The 20450-nt window shown below is 36.6% G+C and overlaps 2 protein-coding genes across 5 annotated transcripts in view; one reads left to right on the top strand and one right to left on the bottom strand.

Annotated features, from left to right (window-relative positions):
• Positions 1-11085, top strand: part of hlcs (holocarboxylase synthetase) — a 162299-nt gene extending 151214 nt beyond the window's left edge. Inside the window, exons 11-13 of one of the 4 annotated variants that reach the window (XR_010004949.1) lie at positions 1895-7769; positions 8910-9015; positions 10526-11085. Coding sequence is in view for 1 of the 4 variants with exons in the window: in XM_062977156.1 (XP_062833226.1) it covers positions 1895-1946 (52 nt within the window). In the remaining 3 variants the exon portion in view is untranslated. Of the gene's footprint in view, positions 1-1894 lie in introns of all 4 variants that reach the window. The other 3 variants (XR_010004947.1, XR_010004948.1, XM_062977156.1) reach the window with 3 other exon arrangements.
• sim2 (SIM bHLH transcription factor 2) overlaps positions 1-20450 on the bottom strand; it is a 61964-nt gene that overhangs the window by 11937 nt on the left and 29577 nt on the right. Inside the window, exons 4-8 of the mRNA XM_008107537.2 lie at positions 14589-14697; positions 10353-10438; positions 9347-9546; positions 3774-3880; positions 693-840 (exon numbers count right to left, since the gene is read on the bottom strand). Of these exons, the coding sequence (XP_008105744.1) occupies positions 693-840; positions 3774-3880; positions 9347-9546; positions 10353-10438; positions 14589-14697 (650 nt within the window). The remainder of the gene's footprint in view (positions 1-692; positions 841-3773; positions 3881-9346; positions 9547-10352; positions 10439-14588; positions 14698-20450) is intronic.

Raw genomic sequence — 20450 nt, 5'->3', positions numbered from 1 at the left:
TTGATTTGTGGATTACTCCTCAAATCCAAAAATAAGTTTTCATGATAAGTACCAATATTTAATTTCCTAACTGTTCCACCTGGATCATCCTTCTCACCAGTTATTCCCTACTGTTGGATTTCTGAACTATATATATGTTGCAATACTTGCTCTGGGCTCTCTAATTTAACTTGCTGTCTCCTGATGTAGGAGGAGAAAATGTTCATTATCAGCACTTAAGTAAGACTCACTTTCCAGTCTTCTGTTTATGATATGGGAATAAGAACTACTTTATTTTGGGCCTCCAAGGATCTTTTTAAAGTCAAAGTCAAGGAATCAACTCTGTTTTCAACTAATTTAAAGATACATTTTTTAAAAAAAAACATAATTAGTAATTTAGAACAGCTGAAATTGTAAGGTTGAGAGCCATGAGGGTGAGCTGAGTCTCAGTTTTCAACAGGTCATGCCAGCTGTGTCATATTTCTCCTTTGTCTTTGACTAAGAAAAGTTGAAAATCTTTCCACAGCTGGATACAGCATTATAAAAGCACAGCAAAAATATTTTAGTGATCAACCTTGTTAAGCAACAAGATGGAAAATAAAATGTCAAGAGTTGCTATTAACACAAAACAACAGTGAGCAAAACAGTCAGAAATAAAAGACACCAGGAGGCAAAATGAAAACAGTATCTTATGGCAGGAAGTTTGAACTTACGTTAGTACATAATTGACACTCACGATGCAGTGAGGTCGTGATGAACGGCTGTTGTGGACAATGGTGGCATAACTCTGGATCCAAACCCAGCCACCATTCTTTGATAGCAATCGATAGTACTTGGTTGTGACTTGTCCTTTCACCAACACTATAAAAATAGTATGAAAGATTTTAATTACATGATATTCCGCCTTTCCCATGCAGAATTTGAAATAAGATTCCCAGCTGACCGTTTTTGTTAACAGCTCAAGACCTACTTGCCTTCAGTTAGATTACATCATTGCAGCCTTTCAGAACCAATTACTCTAGCCTAACTTATTTAGCTTTTTAAAAGGAAATAAAACAAGCTGAATTTGACTCCTACCATTGATTTTCCATGAAAATTCGTGATGCAAGAAATTTATACAGTTTTGTATCTGAGGTGTTGTGATAAAAGGTTCCCTTTATATGGATCTTATGTAGCATAAAATCCAATAATAGAAAAATCTCACTAACAGCATAATCCTATGTATGCCTTATTAGAAGTAAGTCTCATGAAATGTATGTACTTTACGAATTCTCATTCTAAATTAGTTCTGGTTATTTTAGGAATAAACTTGTGCAGACCAGAGCCTTTGGAGCCAATTTGCAATCAGGTTTGGTGATTTTTACTCAGCACTTTAGATTAATTTAAGATTCCTTCAGATATCAATGAAGCTCTCTGTTTATATTGTCCTCATTACCATCATAGCCTATCACTCGTGACAGAGTATGATTGTCTTCAAGAAGTAGTCTTGACGCTGGATTCATAAGTAATTGTAGAGACCTATTCTGAATTCACATGGTCTGTCACAATGATGACATCAATTTCTAGATGGAAGGTGGTCCCAAAAAGGGTTTCCTTGATGCACCTTCCTTTTGGCATGTTTCTTCCTCTATTTGGGCATCTTCAAAATCCACAGCATTGCTGGTAACAGTTGACCTACAGTTAGAATACTCAAGGGCCAGAGCCACAACTTTTGGTGTGTATTCCACATTTTTTTAGGTTAGCCTTAAGCTCATTTTAAAATCTCTTTTGCTGTCCACCAATTTTCCGTTTTCCATTCTTGAGCTGAGAGTAAAATAACTGCTTTGGGAGATGGTGATCGGGCATTCGGACAACATGGCCATTCCAGCAAAGTTGATGGCGGAGGATCAATACTGGTTGTTTTTTATTCTTCCAGAACACTGACGTTTGTCTGCCTGTCTTCCCAAGAGATCTGCAGGATTTTTTGAAGGCAGCGCTGATGGAATCTTTCCAGAAGATGAGAGCAATGTTTGTAGATGGTCCATGTTTTTCAGGTGTACAACAGGGTTGGAAAGATAATAGCTTTATAAACAAGCATTCTGGTATCCCTATGAATGTCCTGATCCTCAAACACTCTCTGCTTCATTTTTTTTAAATGCTGCACTTGCAGAGCTCAGACGGTGTTGTATTTCAGCATGAATATCAACTTTTGGGAGCGGTGTGGGGTTGTTGGAACAAAACTCTGAAAACAGTGCATATTTTTAATAATTCTTTTGATATCATTTTTTCTATGCTACTCAGATATTTTTCTCATGGCCTTTGGCCTTTTCATTTATATGTATTTGTAATGATGTAGTATTTGTACTGCTTCATGAGTTATCACATTTAGTCCTACAGTATTCACGATTAAGTCAGGCTCATTATTTTGTTTAGCTTTAGCATTCTTTTAGCATTTTACTGTGCCTTCATGTATCTTGAAAAATAAAAATGCCCTATCGATTTTCTGCTTCTATTATGAAATTCACTCTTCATTCAGAAACCAGCAGTGCCATTAATTAATGCCAACCCATTACAATATATGTTAATTAGACAAAGAATGCTATATGCAGAAAACAGTCTTTTCTGAAAAACAGTCTTTTCACTGAAGAGTAGATTATAAAATGGCAGAAATGGGCAAACTGGCAATGATTCTAAGCGGGGGAGAATCAAAATGATTCCCAAATAACCTAGGAATCATTTTGGAACTTTATTTTTAAAAAGCGAAAGATGCACAACTTTGGATTGAGGGCTTCAGATAAGTTTAAAGCAGGAATAGGTCTATATTCAAAATATCTACAAACAACATTTAGCCAGAGTGTTCAACTTAACATTGTCATCTTGGAAGATCTGTTATGTTAAAAGCAGTAATGTCTTCTATCTAGAAAATGGAAAACCAGCAGAGAAGATGGGTTGGGGGGATTGTACTGTTATACTATATTTTACAAATTACAAATGTTTTGTTAGAAAGAACAAGGCAATTGTGGAAGAAAATACATTTAAAACTTTGAGGGAAAATAAACCAGCAGTGCCACGTATTCAATAATTTGGGTCTGCTAGCTCTGCATAGAATAGATGTAGATGACATGGTCCCCCTCTTGCTTTAATGCTAAAGTCAGTGTAAAACAATGGGAACAGATAGATCCTATAATATGTATGACAAAACCTTCCTGCTATTTAAATAGAGGGCATTGTCTCACAAATGCCTACAATTCAAAGAAGCCACAGGAGCCTTTGATGCTCTTGGTAAAATGAAGCTACTTTGCCATAGGTGTTTACCTCCTTATCACACTGCACTTTATTTATTGTGTCAGAAGCAAACTGAGGGTACAGTTGTAATGTATTTATAAACAAAAACAAAGTTTTAAAAATTTAGCATTACACTAAATGTCCTTTGACCACATGCTCTGAAGTACCACATGCAGATACAATTAACTGGCTTTTGATCATTTTCCAGCCAACCATCTTATTGGGCAAAGATTTCTATAAATTTCCTTTCAACCTCATTCCTATGATAGCAATTTGTTCCCACTGTTATATCTTGCTCAATTCATCTTTCTAAAATTCCACTTTGTTTTCATAAATTACACACCAGCTCATGTACATACCCACCACAATAACAGGATACTCAAAAGCTACTTACTTATATTTCATAGAATCATATTTAATTCATTTATTGTATACCCCAATTTTTTCCAGTGACAACCCAACATGGCAGTCTCAAAACAATGAAATAACTGTAGAACTAATAAAAGCTAAATTTGATTTCCATTACTTACAGAGATGGTGAGCGTATCGTAAATGAAATACATCACATCCGTGTACATGGTGGTAGAGAGTTTTCTCTATCAGGTCCTGTGGCTCATATCCAGTCAATTCAGTCACTCTAAGAGAAAAGAAAAAGGCACAACCTATAAAATGTAAGCATTTCAAACAAAAGTTCATCTTTTTCCAGTAATTAGACTAGAAGAACCTTTGTTCAACATCCTGGAAACCTCTAGAATGAATCATCCATTTACTTTTGACTTTGTAGGTATAGGTCAAGTTTGAATCTCATGCAAGAGATCCATATAAAATCTCTTTAAGAAAAGATTAATAATTTGTTTTAAGCAGAATAAAGAACTCACTGGTTCTCCATATTTAGATTTTTAAAAGGCAGTCCTCACTTCCAAGCAGAAGACAACTGGCAAGTATGAAAGGAACACAATCATATTTAATGGCTGTTCCATTCATTAAGATGCAGTGATGTCACTAGAGGGGTGCAAGGAGCACTGCACTAGGTGACATCAGCAGAGAGGTCACATCAAAATGACTGTGGTGCAGTGATTCAGCAGAAATGTATTCTTTTTAATAGTATTATCCCTGCATATTACCACAAAAACTATTTACATAAGCCCAAGTTTACATGTATTGTATCAATACATACCTACAAGGCTAAAACCCATGTGGATTTGTTTTTTGAACTTTCTAATAATAGAATAATAGAATATGAGAGTTGGAAGAGACCATATGGGCCATCTAGTCCAACCCCCTGCCATGCAGGAGAAACACAATCAAAATTTCCCTGACAGTTGACCATCCAGCCTCAGTTTAAAAGTCTTCAAGGAAGGAGCTTCCACCACACTCCAAGAAAGAGAGTTCCACTGTTGAATAGCTCGTATGGCCAGGAAGTTCTTCTTAATATTCAGGTGGAATCTCCTTTCCTGTAACTTGAACCCATTGCTCAAGTCCTTCTTTCAAGGGCAGCAGAAAACAAACCTGCTCCCTCTTCCTTATGACACCCTTTTACATATTTATACATGGCTATCATGTCTCCTCTCAACCTTCTCTTCTGCAGGCTAAACATGCCCAAGTCTTTAAGCCACTTCTCATACAGCATGATCTCCAGAACTTTGATCATTTTAGTCGCCCTCTGGACACCTTCCAGCTTGTCAAAATCTCTTTTGAACTGTGGTGTCCAGAACTGGACACAGTATTCCCATCGAGGTCTAACCAAAGCAGAATACAAAGGCACCATAACTTCCCTCGATCTAGACACTCTACTTCTTTTGATGCAGCCCAAAATCCCATTGGCTTTTTTAGCTGCTGCATCACACTGTTGGCTCGTGTTCAACTTGTGGTCTACAAAGATTCCAAGATCTTTTTCACATGGACTATTGTCAAGCCAAGCATCATTCATTCCGTATCTTTACATTTCATTTTTTCTGCCTAAGTATAGCATCTTACATTTGTGCTTGTTGAAATTCATTTCATTAGTTTTGGCCCAGTTCTCTAATCCTTCCTAATTTGGTGTCATCTGTAAACTTGATAAGCACACCCTTTAAACTTTCATCCAAATCAGTACTGGGCCCAGGACAGAACCCTGCAGCATTCCATTAGTCTCTTCTTTCTAGGATGATGCGGAACCATTGTTGAGCACCCTTAGGGTTCGGTCGCTTACAGAGCCGCTTAATAGTAGCATACCCTAGCCCACATTTTGACTAGTTTGCTTGCAAGAAGGTCATGGGGGACTTTGTCAAAGGCCTTACTAAAATCAAGATATGTTACATCCACAGCATTTCTTGCATCTACCAAGTTTATAACTCTATCTAAAAAGAGACAAGATTAGTCTGGCATGACTTGTTTTGAGAAATCCATGTTGACTTTTAGCAATCACAGCATTTCTTTCTAAGTGGTTGCAGATTGCCTCCTTAATGATCTGCTCTTTCCTGGTATTGATGTCAGGCTGACTGGATGATAACTGTTTGGATCCTCTTTTTTCCCTTCTTGAAGATAGGGACAACATAATGCACATGCATTTCTATCAGAACTGTTATTGCGCTATTACAATGTTTCAAATCATGTGGTGTCATCTACACATACTGCAAGCACATGATGTTATGTTAGTTCACCTGATTTTGTCAAATTTTTTGGTATTTTAGCTACAATACTATAGACATGGTCTGGTATAGGAGGTGATCCATGTGGGTGACACCATGTATTGCTGCACTGAGTGACATCAGTGCTAGTGATGCCATTTCTAAGATGACTGACTATAGCTGATTCTGATTTCTATCTATTAGCAGAAAAACCAATTAATGTTCACATCCAGAAGTAGCCAAACATACAATTATCAGGACTCTTGGCAGGATATGCCTAAAAAAATTATTGAGGTTTCTTGTTACAATTTTGTGGCAATATTAGCATATGGGATGTAAATGGTAACTAGAGCTGGATCTACACTGCCATATAATGCAGTGTGAACTGCAGTATATGATCAGTGTAGATTCATAAACTGCATGTAGATCAAGCTAAAGTCAGCAATGGATGTCTTGTATTAGAGTCCATTGCTGGTCCAAATGTGATAGTTATTCCCCCTTTAGGACGACGGCAACAGTCTGAAAGTATGCACTGTTTTCATGCTTTTCTTTACTGACTAAGCAAAGAGTAGAAGATACATGTACCCAATGCTATGCAGTCAAGTCAACAAACAAGGCAGTCAGATTTTCACTCAAAGATGTCAGTGTCTTCTATGTTTCCTTCTTCCTGTGCACACAGTGAGTTACTCAAGAAAATAAATAATATACTTTTATTTTCTGTTGACATATTTTTATTTACTTCTTTCAAGATTGATTGCTGTAACAGAAATTATTATTCTACAGGGCTTATGGTCAGTTTATAAATTTAAGGGCATCTAAATAAATTAGTCTTTTTTATCTGTGTTGAAAAACCCTATTTCAACTAAATATTGCAAAATAACATGCCAGTGAAAATATCAGCCAAAAGATCTTAAGAACAGTAAGGGCATTAAGGCATTACTAATGATGACAGATACATATTCTTCATCATGGTCTCTAACTCACACATATGGATTGTTCTGTGCCTGCACATAACCTGGTTAAGAACTTCTGAAGATAAGTGGAATGGTTTTTGGAAGTTGTTGGATTTCCTGCTCTTTCTCTCTGTTAATTTTGACTGCCTCAGCTACAGCAGTATGTTGGAGACTCCACTTTCTTGCAAAGAATCAGTTATGTGATTTCTCTGAAAATACATACTTTTGACTTTCCTCCAAATTTGTTTCTTTTCTGTTTTTATCAAGACCCTTAAGCCTATGGTATATCTTTCTTCTCATTGTGGCATCTAAGAAGTATATGTAAAATAACTCATACTGATGGGCATTCATGCTACTTACTTACTTTATCTGGGTGAGTGTCACACTGTCAAAACTGAAACCATTACAAAGTTTAGTCAAAATATGCACCAAAGAACTTTTTATACAACCTCAAATTCTCAGAGATGGAGAAAAACCTTTCACCTCAGAGCTATTTGTTATTCTGTTGTTCCATCCTTGAATTCAACTACATCCGGTCCAATTACTTTCTTTTTGTTTACAGTTGCCTTAACCAAGCTCCAAGATTTAGCTACCAAGCACAAAGCTTCCTACTCATAGGAGATGTGCAATAAGGAAAGAAACCCAGAATTTAGCTGTCTATGAAGCCTGCATCAATCACCTCCCAAGTGGGTGAACCCGAATCCAATGGATAACACCACTTTCTTTGTTTAGATAATTGTTTTGATGCCTCTCAGGTCTCCAAACTAGCCTGATGGGAGGTGTGTCTTACCCTTCTAGATGGATCACACTAAAGTCTCCACCACCAAATCAACATTTGTTACAGGAGCACCCCCAAGGGACACCAAATCTGAATAAACAAATCTCCTAAGGAGTAGCAGCTGCCATCCACTTCTCTTATGAACCTTGTCTTCAGTCTTACAAAGACATTCCACCAGGACTTTAGGTACATCTATAACATGTTTGACTTTTATACCTATTTTATATACCTATATAATTGGGCTCACATAAAAAATGGGCCAAAAGGCATCACAAGTGAATAAGTTTAAGAAGCCCTGATCTAGATCCTCTATTGAGGGATCTGAAGGCTACACATATGCACATGCTCCATCTTGTTTTCTACTGAGCACTTTGCCGAGTGACAGTCATTATAAGAGAAGATGTGTTACAGTAGGCCCTCAATTTCATGGGAGTTGGGAGTGCAGGACCCCTATGAAAGTGGGAAAACTGCAAATTTCTTTCCTCCAACCACCTTCAACATGCCTGCAGGCTCTTACTCTTGTGTACGATCACCCTAGCACAAGGCCTGCCTTGACCCATCCCACCTTTTATCTAGTTCTTTCTTGGACATCTAATGATGCTAAGTGAAAGGAGCTGTACCATGCCACCTCCCTTGCCTCTTCAACCCATCCTCTTCTGCCTTTCCCCATCAACCCTCGCCTGTTAACCAGGCTGTGGAGGCCAACCCTGCTCTGCTGGGGACTCTTATTTATTTATTTACTTACAGTATTTGTATTCCGCCCTTCTCACCCCGAAGGGGACTCAGGGCGGATCACATTACACATATAAGGCAAACATTCAATGCCTTTTAAACATAGAACAACGACAAGACAAACGCGGGGCTCCAAGCTGGCCTCAAACTCATGACCTCTTGGTCAGAGTGATTTGTTGCAGCTGGCTGCAGCAGGTTGCTCAACAGCCTGTGCCACAGAGTTTGCAGATAGAGTCTGTAGATGTGCATGGTATTAAAATCTGTTGAAACATGCTGTATTGCCCTTATTTTATGATATAGGAATCTAAATCTATTCTTTCCATGCTATTTCTCCCTATAGTATCAAAATTCCTGTTAAAGAAGGAATGCTCAGGAAAACGTCTACATCATTAATTGAGGTATATATGTAGAACTAGAGCACAGACAGGTCTAACAAAGGTCATTCAAAGCAAAGATAATAAAATGAATATAGATAGGCCATAGTAGAACCTCTAGCAGATGGATGCAAAATAACTGGATTTGGATTTGCAGGGAGCATAAGCATTTACCTAGCCAACTAAAGCATAAATAAGATCTACTTGTCGTATTTTACAGGCAAAGAGGGCTGCAGAAGGCGCAGAAATGAAACATCCAGAGATGTGCAGAGTTGTACTGCTAGTGAGAAGCGATGATGAGGAAAGATCCAGTGAAATAAGAATTGGTATTTATTAAGTCTCAAGCTTAGGATAAAGACAACCTGTTACAAATGTCTCTTTGAACTATCACTCCCATTACAAACATTCAGCCAAGTCACTCCCCAAACCTTAAATATCTTGTCTTAAAAACAAATGACAGGAAGATTTTTAGCAACCACTCCAGCTTATTTCCACAAAACTGAACAACATATATTCACAGTGGTTTCTGAAGTCTCTTTTTTATTCAGTGTTCTAATTGTAAGCATAGTAGGTAAACCCTCCCCCATAAAGAACTATTATTATTTGTTTCTAAAAAGTCAATCCATGTGATTTACAGCAAATCATAGTTTTACTTACCTAGAATCCAGAAATATTAGTTTTAGGTCCAGGCTTGCTCTGAACATAAACATATTACTATGAAGCTTTATCTCGGTGATTGCACTGGGAGGTAATGATTGACCTACAGCAACCAGACCAACAATTTGGTAACAGGTATCGTACAAAGACATATCCAACATGTACTGTCGTATCTTCAAATAGCCGCTGCAGTGGATCACCTAGTGTGATGTGGGAGGAAAAGAAAAACCGTGAAGGCAAAAACAGACGTCAACATTGTTTCTTCACGGTACTGTCTACCCTATCTTCCCCTTCAAAAAAACCATGATTTTTTTTCCTAATAAAATTAGGGGTTTTTTCTTACTGATTGATCAACTAGCAGCAGTAAGCATACACCATGTATTCCCTTCCACAGGTAAAATATGTAGTCAAATTTATACAACAAACTTGACATGATACTGGAATGATCTTGATTTTACATAGATGTATTTGTAGTTTATTATTTCACATTGGCTCTCCTATACCTTTTATTTTAGAGAAAAGGAATGAAAGATAAGCAGTAAGAGGGGATTTGAGGGGAAAACCTGATGGAGGTGTTCTCTGATATACTGTTGATTTGTTAAGAAAGAGTAAAATGTTTCACTAGCATTTTCCAACAAAATAATATCTATTTAATTTCTGTAACATATTGTTCCAAAGCAAAGGTTTTAGGATAATGTACACTGCATACTTTCAAGATACAGACTGTGAAGCAGACTAAACTATACAATTTTTGTAAAACCCGCAATTGAGAGTACTGTAAGCTACCTCTGAATAGATATGAAACTTGTTCAGGAATACCTATGCTCAGACTGGCAGGTTCTCTATGAGGTACTGCAGAAGTCTTTCATCATAATTTTTAACTGAAACTGCTAGACAGCAAACCTACCATTATTAGCTGACAGGCATCTCCATTACTGTAAAATACATGTTTGAGAGTGAGATTTCACTGTCACAACCTGTTATTCTATAAATATAAACTATTTACCTTGTAACCACTGCATGTCAGTCCTGCATTCCTCTTGGCCAAGACACATTTCATGCGCAGAAAAAAAGATCTTTCTATTTCATACTCTGAAAACAACATACATATTATTATTATTATTATTATTATTATTATTATTATTATTATTATTATTATCCCACTTTTTCTTTCCACAGAGCCCCTGGTGGCACAGCGGATTAAACTGCTGAGCTGCTGAACTTGCTGATGGAAAGGTTGGTGGTTCAAATCTGGGGAGCAGGGTGAGCTCCCGCTGTTACCAACCTAGCACATTGAAAACATGCAAATGTGAGTAGATCAATAGGTACTGCTCTGGCAGGAAGGTAACGGTGCTCCATATAGTCATTCTGGCCACATGACCTTGGAGATGTCTGTGGACAACACTGGCTCGTTGGCTTAGAAATGGAGATGAGCACCAACCCCCAGAATCAGACATGACTAGACGTAACGTCAGGGGAAAACTTTAAAAACTTTTTCTTTCCACAAAGGAAAATATGATAATGAAAATAAAATGTTCATATTTTGAAAAATAATCTAAGATAGTATTGAGATAATATTTGTTGTTTTATTGGATTTTTTTTGTAGTGAATCAAATTAGCATGCTAGCTGTGTAATGCCCTCATATATGAATGCTGTATTTGAATAAAGAGCATTTTAATAATATCTTAATAAATAATCACTTAAAATGAATGAAATGATTAAATAATGTTGCCAACTATCCTGAAATTAATTGGATTTTTTAAATTGCTGACAAAATCTTTTTTATGGAATGATTTTATAGTTGGAAGGGGCCCTGTTCTGCAAAATGCACAAATTAAAGATACAGGATTCTGATCTGAGAATAACTTAGACAAAACTTCTATCTTTGAAATCCATCCCACTAAAGACTTTGTTGATCCTGCATGTGAGAAAAAGATGGACTCCCTGGCATTTCCATATTTAAATTTCCAAACATTTTTAGGCCCATGTTATTCTTAAAATAAAACTAAACATTGGGAATCTATTATGTTCACTGTTGATAACCATCTCCAATTTTCTATCTACTGTTGGCAAGGTAACACAGTTCCAATCACCTATGAATATATGTATAAAATAAAATCTTTTCTGTTAACCTTTCAAAATATTTCATCTTGTTTTATGTCAGGGTATAAATTCCCACAGCTGTTTTCATGCCTTGAATATCTATCTGTACATATCTACCGTTAGAATTCTCAAAAAGCATCCTAGAATCAAAACATATTTGACATAAATAACTAAAAAAAACTCTTCCTCTTTTTTATCAGAAGCAGCCACAAGTTCTATTCCCAGTTTCAGATACTTTAAGTATTTACATGTGCCTTATAATGTATGTTTTTTGAAGACAGGTTGCCCATAAACTCATTGCTTTTCTTCTTTTAAGGCCCACACAGACTCTTCACCTCTGCACCTGCAGACCATCCACTTGGACTGTTTTCTATTTTCTTTTTGGGGGAGGAGGAGGCTTAAGATTTGTTCTGAATCACTTTCATACTCCTTTGACCATTGTCTTGATCTTGGTCAATCATTGAGTTTCCTCTGTCTGAGCATCATCTTGCTTCTTTTGCCATTGTTCTGAATCCATCTCCTTGGCATTCCATTGTTTGCTCCTTTTAAGAGCTTCATTCTGTTAATTCAGGGGCCTTTTCACAAGCATTGGTCTCTTCTCTGTCTTCATTTCATTCTGTTACTTGGATCCAGCTGTTCCTTTACTCAGCTCAACAGCTCTGTGACACTTACACTTAGTTTTGCAGTGTAGTACTATGCCAGAGCATAAATCATCACTTATACATAAGAAAGAAGCTAAATGTCGATGTGTCTTCAAATCATGTGTCAAATGACCACATTAATTTCATAGGATTTTGTAGGCAATGAATACGGATAGGTGGGTTTGCTAGTTTCTTCTGAAATATAGCTTACATCACCTGATATTTGTGGGTGGTCTCCCATTCAAATACTAACCAGGACCGATTTTGCTTAGCTTCCATGGTGCCTGAGATTTGGTGCCTTTAAGAGGTATTGAAGCTACAAAGGAATCAAATGCATCTGTTTAAAAAAGGACTTGATTTGCTTGACAACATGGGGCTCATGGTTTAGCTCAAGGACTGTTGTGGACCCTGTAGTTCTCAGCAATTGTAGCCAGGATATTATGAGGAAAGTTGGGAAGTGATGTGCAATAATATCTAGATTCCCAGGTCTGATGTAACTGTTGGAACTATAGTAGACATATACCCGACTAAGTTAAACATGGCTTACACTCAAATGACTATGCATGCATGTGTAGATGCATAGGTTCATATGCATGTACTGTGTGTGCATGTATTTCTTCCTTAAGGAATGCCATTCATGTAATTCGTTTCTGATAGATTATCTGAAAAATTGATATAATTTTTTGTATTAAGAAGTAGAAGCAAAATATAGGAAGTAGGTATCAAAAGGGTGAACTGATGTCTATTGTACTATATTGGCACTTGTTTGAAATACAGTATGACTCTCTTATTCATGGTTTCACTTTCCCACATGCCTGGAAATGTTTGTGGGCTCTTTAGCTCCTCCAGTGCTATTCTAAAGTTTGCATTTTGCCCAAGTATAGTCAAAATATAGGGTTCACTGTTATCCACAGTTATAGGGTTGTATGTTACATACCTTTTTCTTACACAATAAATGACCTTTCAATTTTAGTTATATAGTATATAGTTTAGGTAAATAGTATATCACATTTTTTCTCCCTAATATATTTGTAACAGGGCAATGGTTGCAGCACTGAAGGAAGAGGTTAATGTAACAGGGCAGGATGAGAAAGCAGTCACACATAAATACAGCTCACAAAGCCTTCCTGATCTTGGATTCTAAAGACTGCTCCAATGCAAATTAATCTTTTTTGCAAGTATTTTAAAATATAGTCTTCTACTCTGTATATACTAACAGAATGGTAGTTTCTTGAGAAGAGTTGTCAGTACTCAGCCAAAATATCCCATTGTGACAAATGAAGAAAACACCACCAAACAAAAATCAGAATAAAGCAGTGTTTTATTCTGTAAATATTGTGTGATGGCTGAACATCCATTCACAATTGAAATCACTTGAACATTACTGCTTTTGAGAAAAACCACAGGACATTGCTAAAAAATAAATAATTTAATTAAAACCAAAGACCAATTCATCCCAATGTGAGTACAATCTGTTAAGGGTGTTGTTATAGTGCTCCCTTTTTCTCTTGATACGCATGCACTATCAGTTAGTCAAAATTATGGATCAGCATGATTCCAGTTGTCTTATCAGACCCTTCTCTCAATCTGAACTGCCAGTTATGAATTAACGCATCAACCTAGTATATACAAAAACATTCAGATATCCATTGTCAATGCAATTTAAAACCATCAATTTGTTTTCATCAAATGTTTTATTTAAATTATTCACTTCCATTTCTTGGACATTCAAAGACAACATATCTGACTTCAAAAAAGATGTTAACATGAAATGTTTTATGTACATGTAAATGGTTTGCTCTGTTATATGACATGATAAAAAGGAGGCATTTACTACTTCATGAAATGAACTTGTATTTGTTCTCTTAGATTTCACATGACTTATAAATAAGGTTCTTTAGCCACTTCTGTAGAATTATATTTAGCTTTCATGCAACCAAGATTAATCCCTGGGGTGATGAAATGAAACCAATCTTTTTTGGTGTCTCCCATCTTTCATGTGTTTTGAACAAAGATCACACAAAGCCTCAGTTTGGTGTTGGTCAGCAAATAGTCATGAAGCATTTTACAACTTGATACTATGTAAATCATAGTTCTGCATAGAAATACTTTTCTAAAGTTGGTACATGTAGCCCATAAATCAAATGCAAAATCAAAAAATGTGCTTCAACTAGGGTCAGGTATGGGAAACCTGTAGGCCTCTGCTTGTGGTTGGACCCCATTTCACACTGAATCCCTAAAACCAGAAATGATGGATTATAATCCAAAAGAATACACATTGGTTCTCTAACACTGGACTAAATAGCACAATGAGCTTTATGAAAAACATGAATAGTATTCCTATAATATAGAAAAATTGTATATCAGTATAACAGTTCTCAGCCATATACCTGCTTTATGTTTGTTAATTTCAGCAAATGAAACATTAAGCATGATAGAGTCAGTCCTGCATCTACTATCACATGTATTTGTGCACTGTCACATTTCATGGAAGTACCTTGCAAAAGATGAGGATGAAGAGGTTGATGAGCTGTTAGCACTGCTGTCATTTCATCATGGTCTGATGGGTGTATGTATTCATAAATACTATTACCAGTGAGTTCCACCTGTGAAGATGATAAACAATTCAACACAACATCATTTTTCTTTTTAAATACAATCATTTAAATATTTATTGATTTAAAAAGTTATATCCCTCCCTATTTTATGAGATCTTACAGCAGTATACAAATGAAGGGGGTTGGACTGGATGGCTTTTGTGGTCTCTTCCAATTCTATTACTCTAAATGATTCACGCATTGCATTGCTATCAACAACAAGATTTCCCAGTACCACAAGTAGCTCACCAAAATACTATAATCTACAGCCAATTTAGTCTTACCATGATTAAAAAAAAACCACTCAGCTGAAAAATTCAAGGCCCAAATACCATAATCTGTATCCACACCAATCATAGCCCCAAAAAACCTTATTTAAATTTAAAAACTATCCTGTGAACTTCTTTAGCCATTTCTGGTTCTTCACTTCTCACAAGGTTGTTGCCAGACAAAATAAAAAATACAGTGAACGAACAGATCTTGTAGTTCCTATAGTTTAATAAGAAATCAGAATTCAAAACATTGCAGCTATTCGATGGGAAAGTAAATTTTAGAAAGAAAATAACAATATATATATGCTTATCCACTCTTGAACAGACTTGGGCTTTTTAAAAATGTCACAGACAATCCTGGCTGTTAGAGTAAACATGAAAATGAATCTATAAGAATGAATTCATACATTAGGGGTGAGCAGTGGTGACCTACCAGGTGTTTCTGGACTGCAACTCCTATGATATCTGACAGTTGGCTCTTGGGAATTTCAGTTCAACATCTGGAGGGATGCTATTACCAATCCAGACTTTAGAAAATATGTCTGCATATCCATCATCCAAATCATAGTTTTGAGAGGCAGGAGAAACTAAAGGCTCATGTTCCTCCCTATATGCACACTCCTCGCCTCTTCCTCTCATGTGCATATGGCGTATTATGACTAAAGGATGGTTTTATTACGTTTTTTCAAATCAAAATTACAAACCACAGTTCAGGACTCCCTCAAACCCACACTTTGGACATAATAAAGCCCATGGAGCCTGTGTGGTGTAGAGGTTTGAATGTGGGACTATGACTCTTGGAGACTGAGATTCAAATCCCTGCTCAATCATAGAAACCTACTGGGTAATCATGGGAAAGTTACATTCTCTCAGCCTCAGAAAAAGGAAACAGATACTCTCTATGAACAAATCCTACCAAGAAACCCCAGGGATAGGGCTTCTTAGAGTTGTCATAAGTTAAAAATGATCTGAAGGCACACAATAATGATGAATACAACAACAGCAACAACAACAACAACAACAACAACAACAGCAGCAGCAGCAGCAGCAGCAACATAGTTTGACTATGTCAGGATAGGCAAAGTTCAGTCTTCCAGATATTGCTGCAATTCAAGGCATTTCTCACCACTAAGTGCATTGGTTAGAGTTTCAGAAAGGGACATTTTGTCTATTTCTAGATTAGAATGAAAAATAATCCATAGAGAAGGGGATGAATGAGAAGAGAAGGGGGCACTAGATTTCATGTCTTTTTCCCAAGACAGGTTTTGGAGCAGTGCTGGAAATCACATGGCCCACTTCAGTAATTCCAGAGCACACACCTTTGACCCTACATTTCTCTTCCCCCCCCCTCCCCACCTCACAAAAGAGAGTTTTGCTGAAAGAAGCTAGTGTGGCCTGAAGCACATTGGTGCAGTAGGCTGGTAATGGTCCCAGACTTTCTAATATGGGGTTTAGAGAATTACATCAGATCTTTGCAACTCCTTACTTCCTTACTCCATACATACATAGCTAATACCAACAAATAAGTTTGCCTAAATCCCATATTTACAATTGGTGGTGTAACCTTTGATTGTTTAGGGCAGTGGTTCTCAACCTGTGGGTTCCTAGGTATTTTGGCCTATAACTCCCAGAAATCCCAGCCAGTTTAACAGCTGTTAGGATTTCTGGGAGTTGAAGGCTAAAACATCTGGGGACCCACAGGTTGAGAACCACTGGTTTAAGGTAACCTTACTGATTCTTAACCCCAATAATGGAGAAATGAATTAATATCTTCCCCTATGTCAATGCTACAGACATCTTAAGATACCTAAGTGATTCAATGGAACATACCTCCACGCAGAAATAGATTAAAATGTTGCTTTCTCTAGTGGGATAACATAAAACTGATAAACTCATTTCCAAAATTAAAGACATCAATGAAAAAAATTCAAAACCAGCTACAGCAACATCTACAAATAGTTTTAAAATCAGAGATAGTTTTAAAAAGCCACAATAACTATTCTTGCTATTAAGAACAAAGCCCACATGAGATAATATAGTTTTAGTTGCCTGTTAGAACTGCAAAAGAACCCTAACTTCTTTTATGAGGTTATTCCATTTTGGGCTTCTAGAAAAGTCCGTGTTTGTCTTTATGTGTTCTGTATGTATTAAGTAATCAGCAGAAACACACATGTACCTGGTAACTTTCAAGTCATCAGAGGGTAGGAAGTGGTTTCAAAACTTCTGTTTTGAGCTATTTTTCTTTTAAAAACGAGGTAGCAAAACACAATCACTTACAGCAGAATAACCCCTTTAATAAACTTTCAATATTGCAGGTTTGAGCACTGTAGTGACAATATACCAGCTATTCATTTGTCTGATCAAATATCCTTTAATGAGATATAGTTAAAGTGCCCGTTCAAAAATTGAAAAGACTTTATCTTACAGTTACCAGGGAAAGCCAATATCTGGCAAGATCTCCTATTCACCTATATAGATTCCAAAAATGTCTCACCAAGGGATATGATTATTTCGAATCAAAAGCAGTGTAGGCTTTTGACCCACAGAATGAATGCTGGGAATTAAGACTGCAAGAATGTTCACTACAAATTCTGTGAAAACTGTTAACGTTACTATTTTATGTAATGTTGACAGCCAATTAGTTACAAAGAATTATGCAATATAATACAGACAATAAATTGTAAATGATTTGGAGCATTTTGAGTGAACTAATTAATAATGAAGTATAAATTTAAAATCAATACTTGTTTCCTTTTTCCCAAGTATCCTAACTTTTATGGTTGCAGTCCCAAATTAATATTCAAATCCTAAACAGAGTATATAGAAGTAAAATTGAAATAGAATTTTGACATTGGCTGGGATTAAGGACTAAAAATTAAGATTTTGCAAACATCAGTAAAGCAAAAAAGATAAACCCCCTAATTTCAGCAGTGTAGTCAGATAAATCTACTTTCTATAAACATGCACTTCATTTAATGAATTAAGACTGAAATACACTTTAGAGCCTGAAATTCAGCTCATTTAAAGTTTAAAGGCTACCTTCAGTATGCAATAGACCAGAGAATATAGTCTTTCCTCCATCTTAAAACTACACGAAGATTGCATAATAACTATTGGTGATATTCTATCCTTTTATGTGGGCCTTTATATCTTGTTTTGGTTCAACAAGTGAGGTGTAGGCATAAGTAGCGCATCTACTTGAGCACAAGGAATAACACCAGTGTGGATCTATATATGTTCCTCCAGAGAGAAAAAATAATCACACACACATAGCTCCGGTGTTTAGCTTTCTCAGGATGTGAAGAGGCAAAACTATATTGAATCTTCACTCTTGCACTGATTTTCCACTGCAGATAGAGATGCTCCCTGAGATATTGGGTAAATATTCCTTCTTTCTCTCACAAAATAGATTTTTATGGAAGGAAGAAAGGCAGAATTGGAAAAAAAAAGTTAGGTGTGAAAAAAAAAATCAACTGAACCATCCATTTAATGCTGTGTGTGAGACACAATGATTGTTTGGTAAAGCACCCCAAAAGAGTGGTGCAAGCAAAACACACTTTGCATATTGAAACATTTTAGGGAGGTATACATAGCAGAACGAGAAAGATAGTATGAAGAACTAAAGGAGAAAAGAATGTGATAGAAAGAACTAAGGGAGTGGTAGGACAGGGGAACAGGTCATACATTAGGTTTTTAACAAGACACCACATGTATAGAATCCCTTCTCTGCCTGCGCTGGCCTGCAGAAAAAGTGTGGAGTTTATTTCCCTTGGAGACCAAAATAGGCAGCAGTTGTTTGAAAGTACTTTTAGCACTCGCATACCTCTTTGCTATGCCTGCCTTTCAGGATCAGCTACAGTCACCACAATAGGTCTGATTTTCCTCATCTCCACGACCTCCCTTTGTACCCCATCTCCCAATACAAATTCACTTATTCATTCTGATGGTGGCAGAGTTCATCTAATGGTTCTCAGAGAAAAACAGATGTCACTTGAGCAAACCATTTATTTTAAGCATAAAAAAGAGAAATCTGTTAGGATGGCTAGAAATGGGGAATTGTGTGTGATGGTGGTGGATCCTGAAACATACCTTCAGGCAGTCCCCAAGTTACAAACAAGATAGGCTTTGTCTTTGTGTTCATTATGAGTCCTCAAATAGAACATGTGGCTGAGTAGTTGATAAATCCATACATTACAATACTGAAAGGCCTTTTTGTGATTGTGATTTCATTGAATAATGTATTGCATCAAAAAATGACAATATGCATTAAATGGGGCTTCTGTATTTTAGCTTGACTCCTGTATATATGAATACATAATTGAAAGTGAACAGTGTATAGGCAGTCCACACGTTACGTACAAGATAGTTTCTGTAGGTTGGAGGTACATTTTAAGTGTAACTTCAGCCATACACGCACGCATGCTTTGGAAAGCATAGAGAAGAGTGAACACCTCTGTAGTGTTTGTTTTGCCGTCTATACCCTTGTTCAGAAGATTTCACCTCACTTTCTGTCGCTGTGATAATTGGTTATTGAAAAAAAATGGCTTGTTGTGGAAACAAGAATTGGTGATAAATGTTCCAGAAGCATTATCTCCAGAAGGATAGAATCTTTCTGGAACATGACCCTACCGCCTGGAAAACTCACAGCAACCCATTGAGTCCAGCCATGAAAGCCTTTGACAACATATTGGTTATAAAGTTTCAGTGGAGACAACTTTTTCCCATGAGAACTCTTTCTGGAGTGAATTTCCTTTCTGAGGGGTAGATTTCTCTTTTTGGTTGTCTCACCCTCATTCTTAATTATGAATCATATGTAAGTCATATGTTTGTAATTTGGGGACTGCCTGAAAAGCAAATGGTAAACATGGTACCACATCATGTAGCAAGTGTTATTAAAGAGGCATCTTGAAAAGCCTACTCAGAGACCCTGAAAAAAATCCACTTAACTATTAATAACCCCAGAAAAAAGAACAAGTACACTGCAGATAGAGCAAATAGATTTAAGAGTAAAATGTGTTACAGAAAAGAATGAACCTCAATTCAAGCAATGCCAGGAAGGCTGCAAATGGAGTTGACTAACCAATACCGACCCACAACAAGCTTTGAGGCTAGTTTGAGATCATTCTTCAAGAGCCAGTCCACACATGAAAATGAATGTGCACTTTACTGTACACTACACAAATAGATGTATTTTGCACAATTAAATGTGTGTGTGTGTGTGTGTGTATCCATGATAATGGGAAGATTCAAAGGTAATTAAAATGCTATAAATGCTATGATACCCATTCTTCACCATTTGAGCATTATGAATTGCGGGCATAATTTATAATTTAAAACGTTGGATTAAATGACATCACCTTTAAGTACTTTTGATGCTCACATTTTAAGCATATGTACTTGAAAGTAAATCCTATTATTCTCAAATGGATCTGTTTGAAATTGTGTTTTAGATCACAACTATCATTACTTCTAAAAGAACAAATGTGGCAT

This window comes from Anolis carolinensis, chromosome 3 (genome assembly GCF_035594765.1).
Source record: "Anolis carolinensis isolate JA03-04 chromosome 3, rAnoCar3.1.pri, whole genome shotgun sequence".
NCBI lineage: Eukaryota > Metazoa > Chordata > Lepidosauria > Squamata > Dactyloidae > Anolis > Anolis carolinensis.
This window is presented reverse-complemented; position numbering and strand designations above follow the sequence as displayed.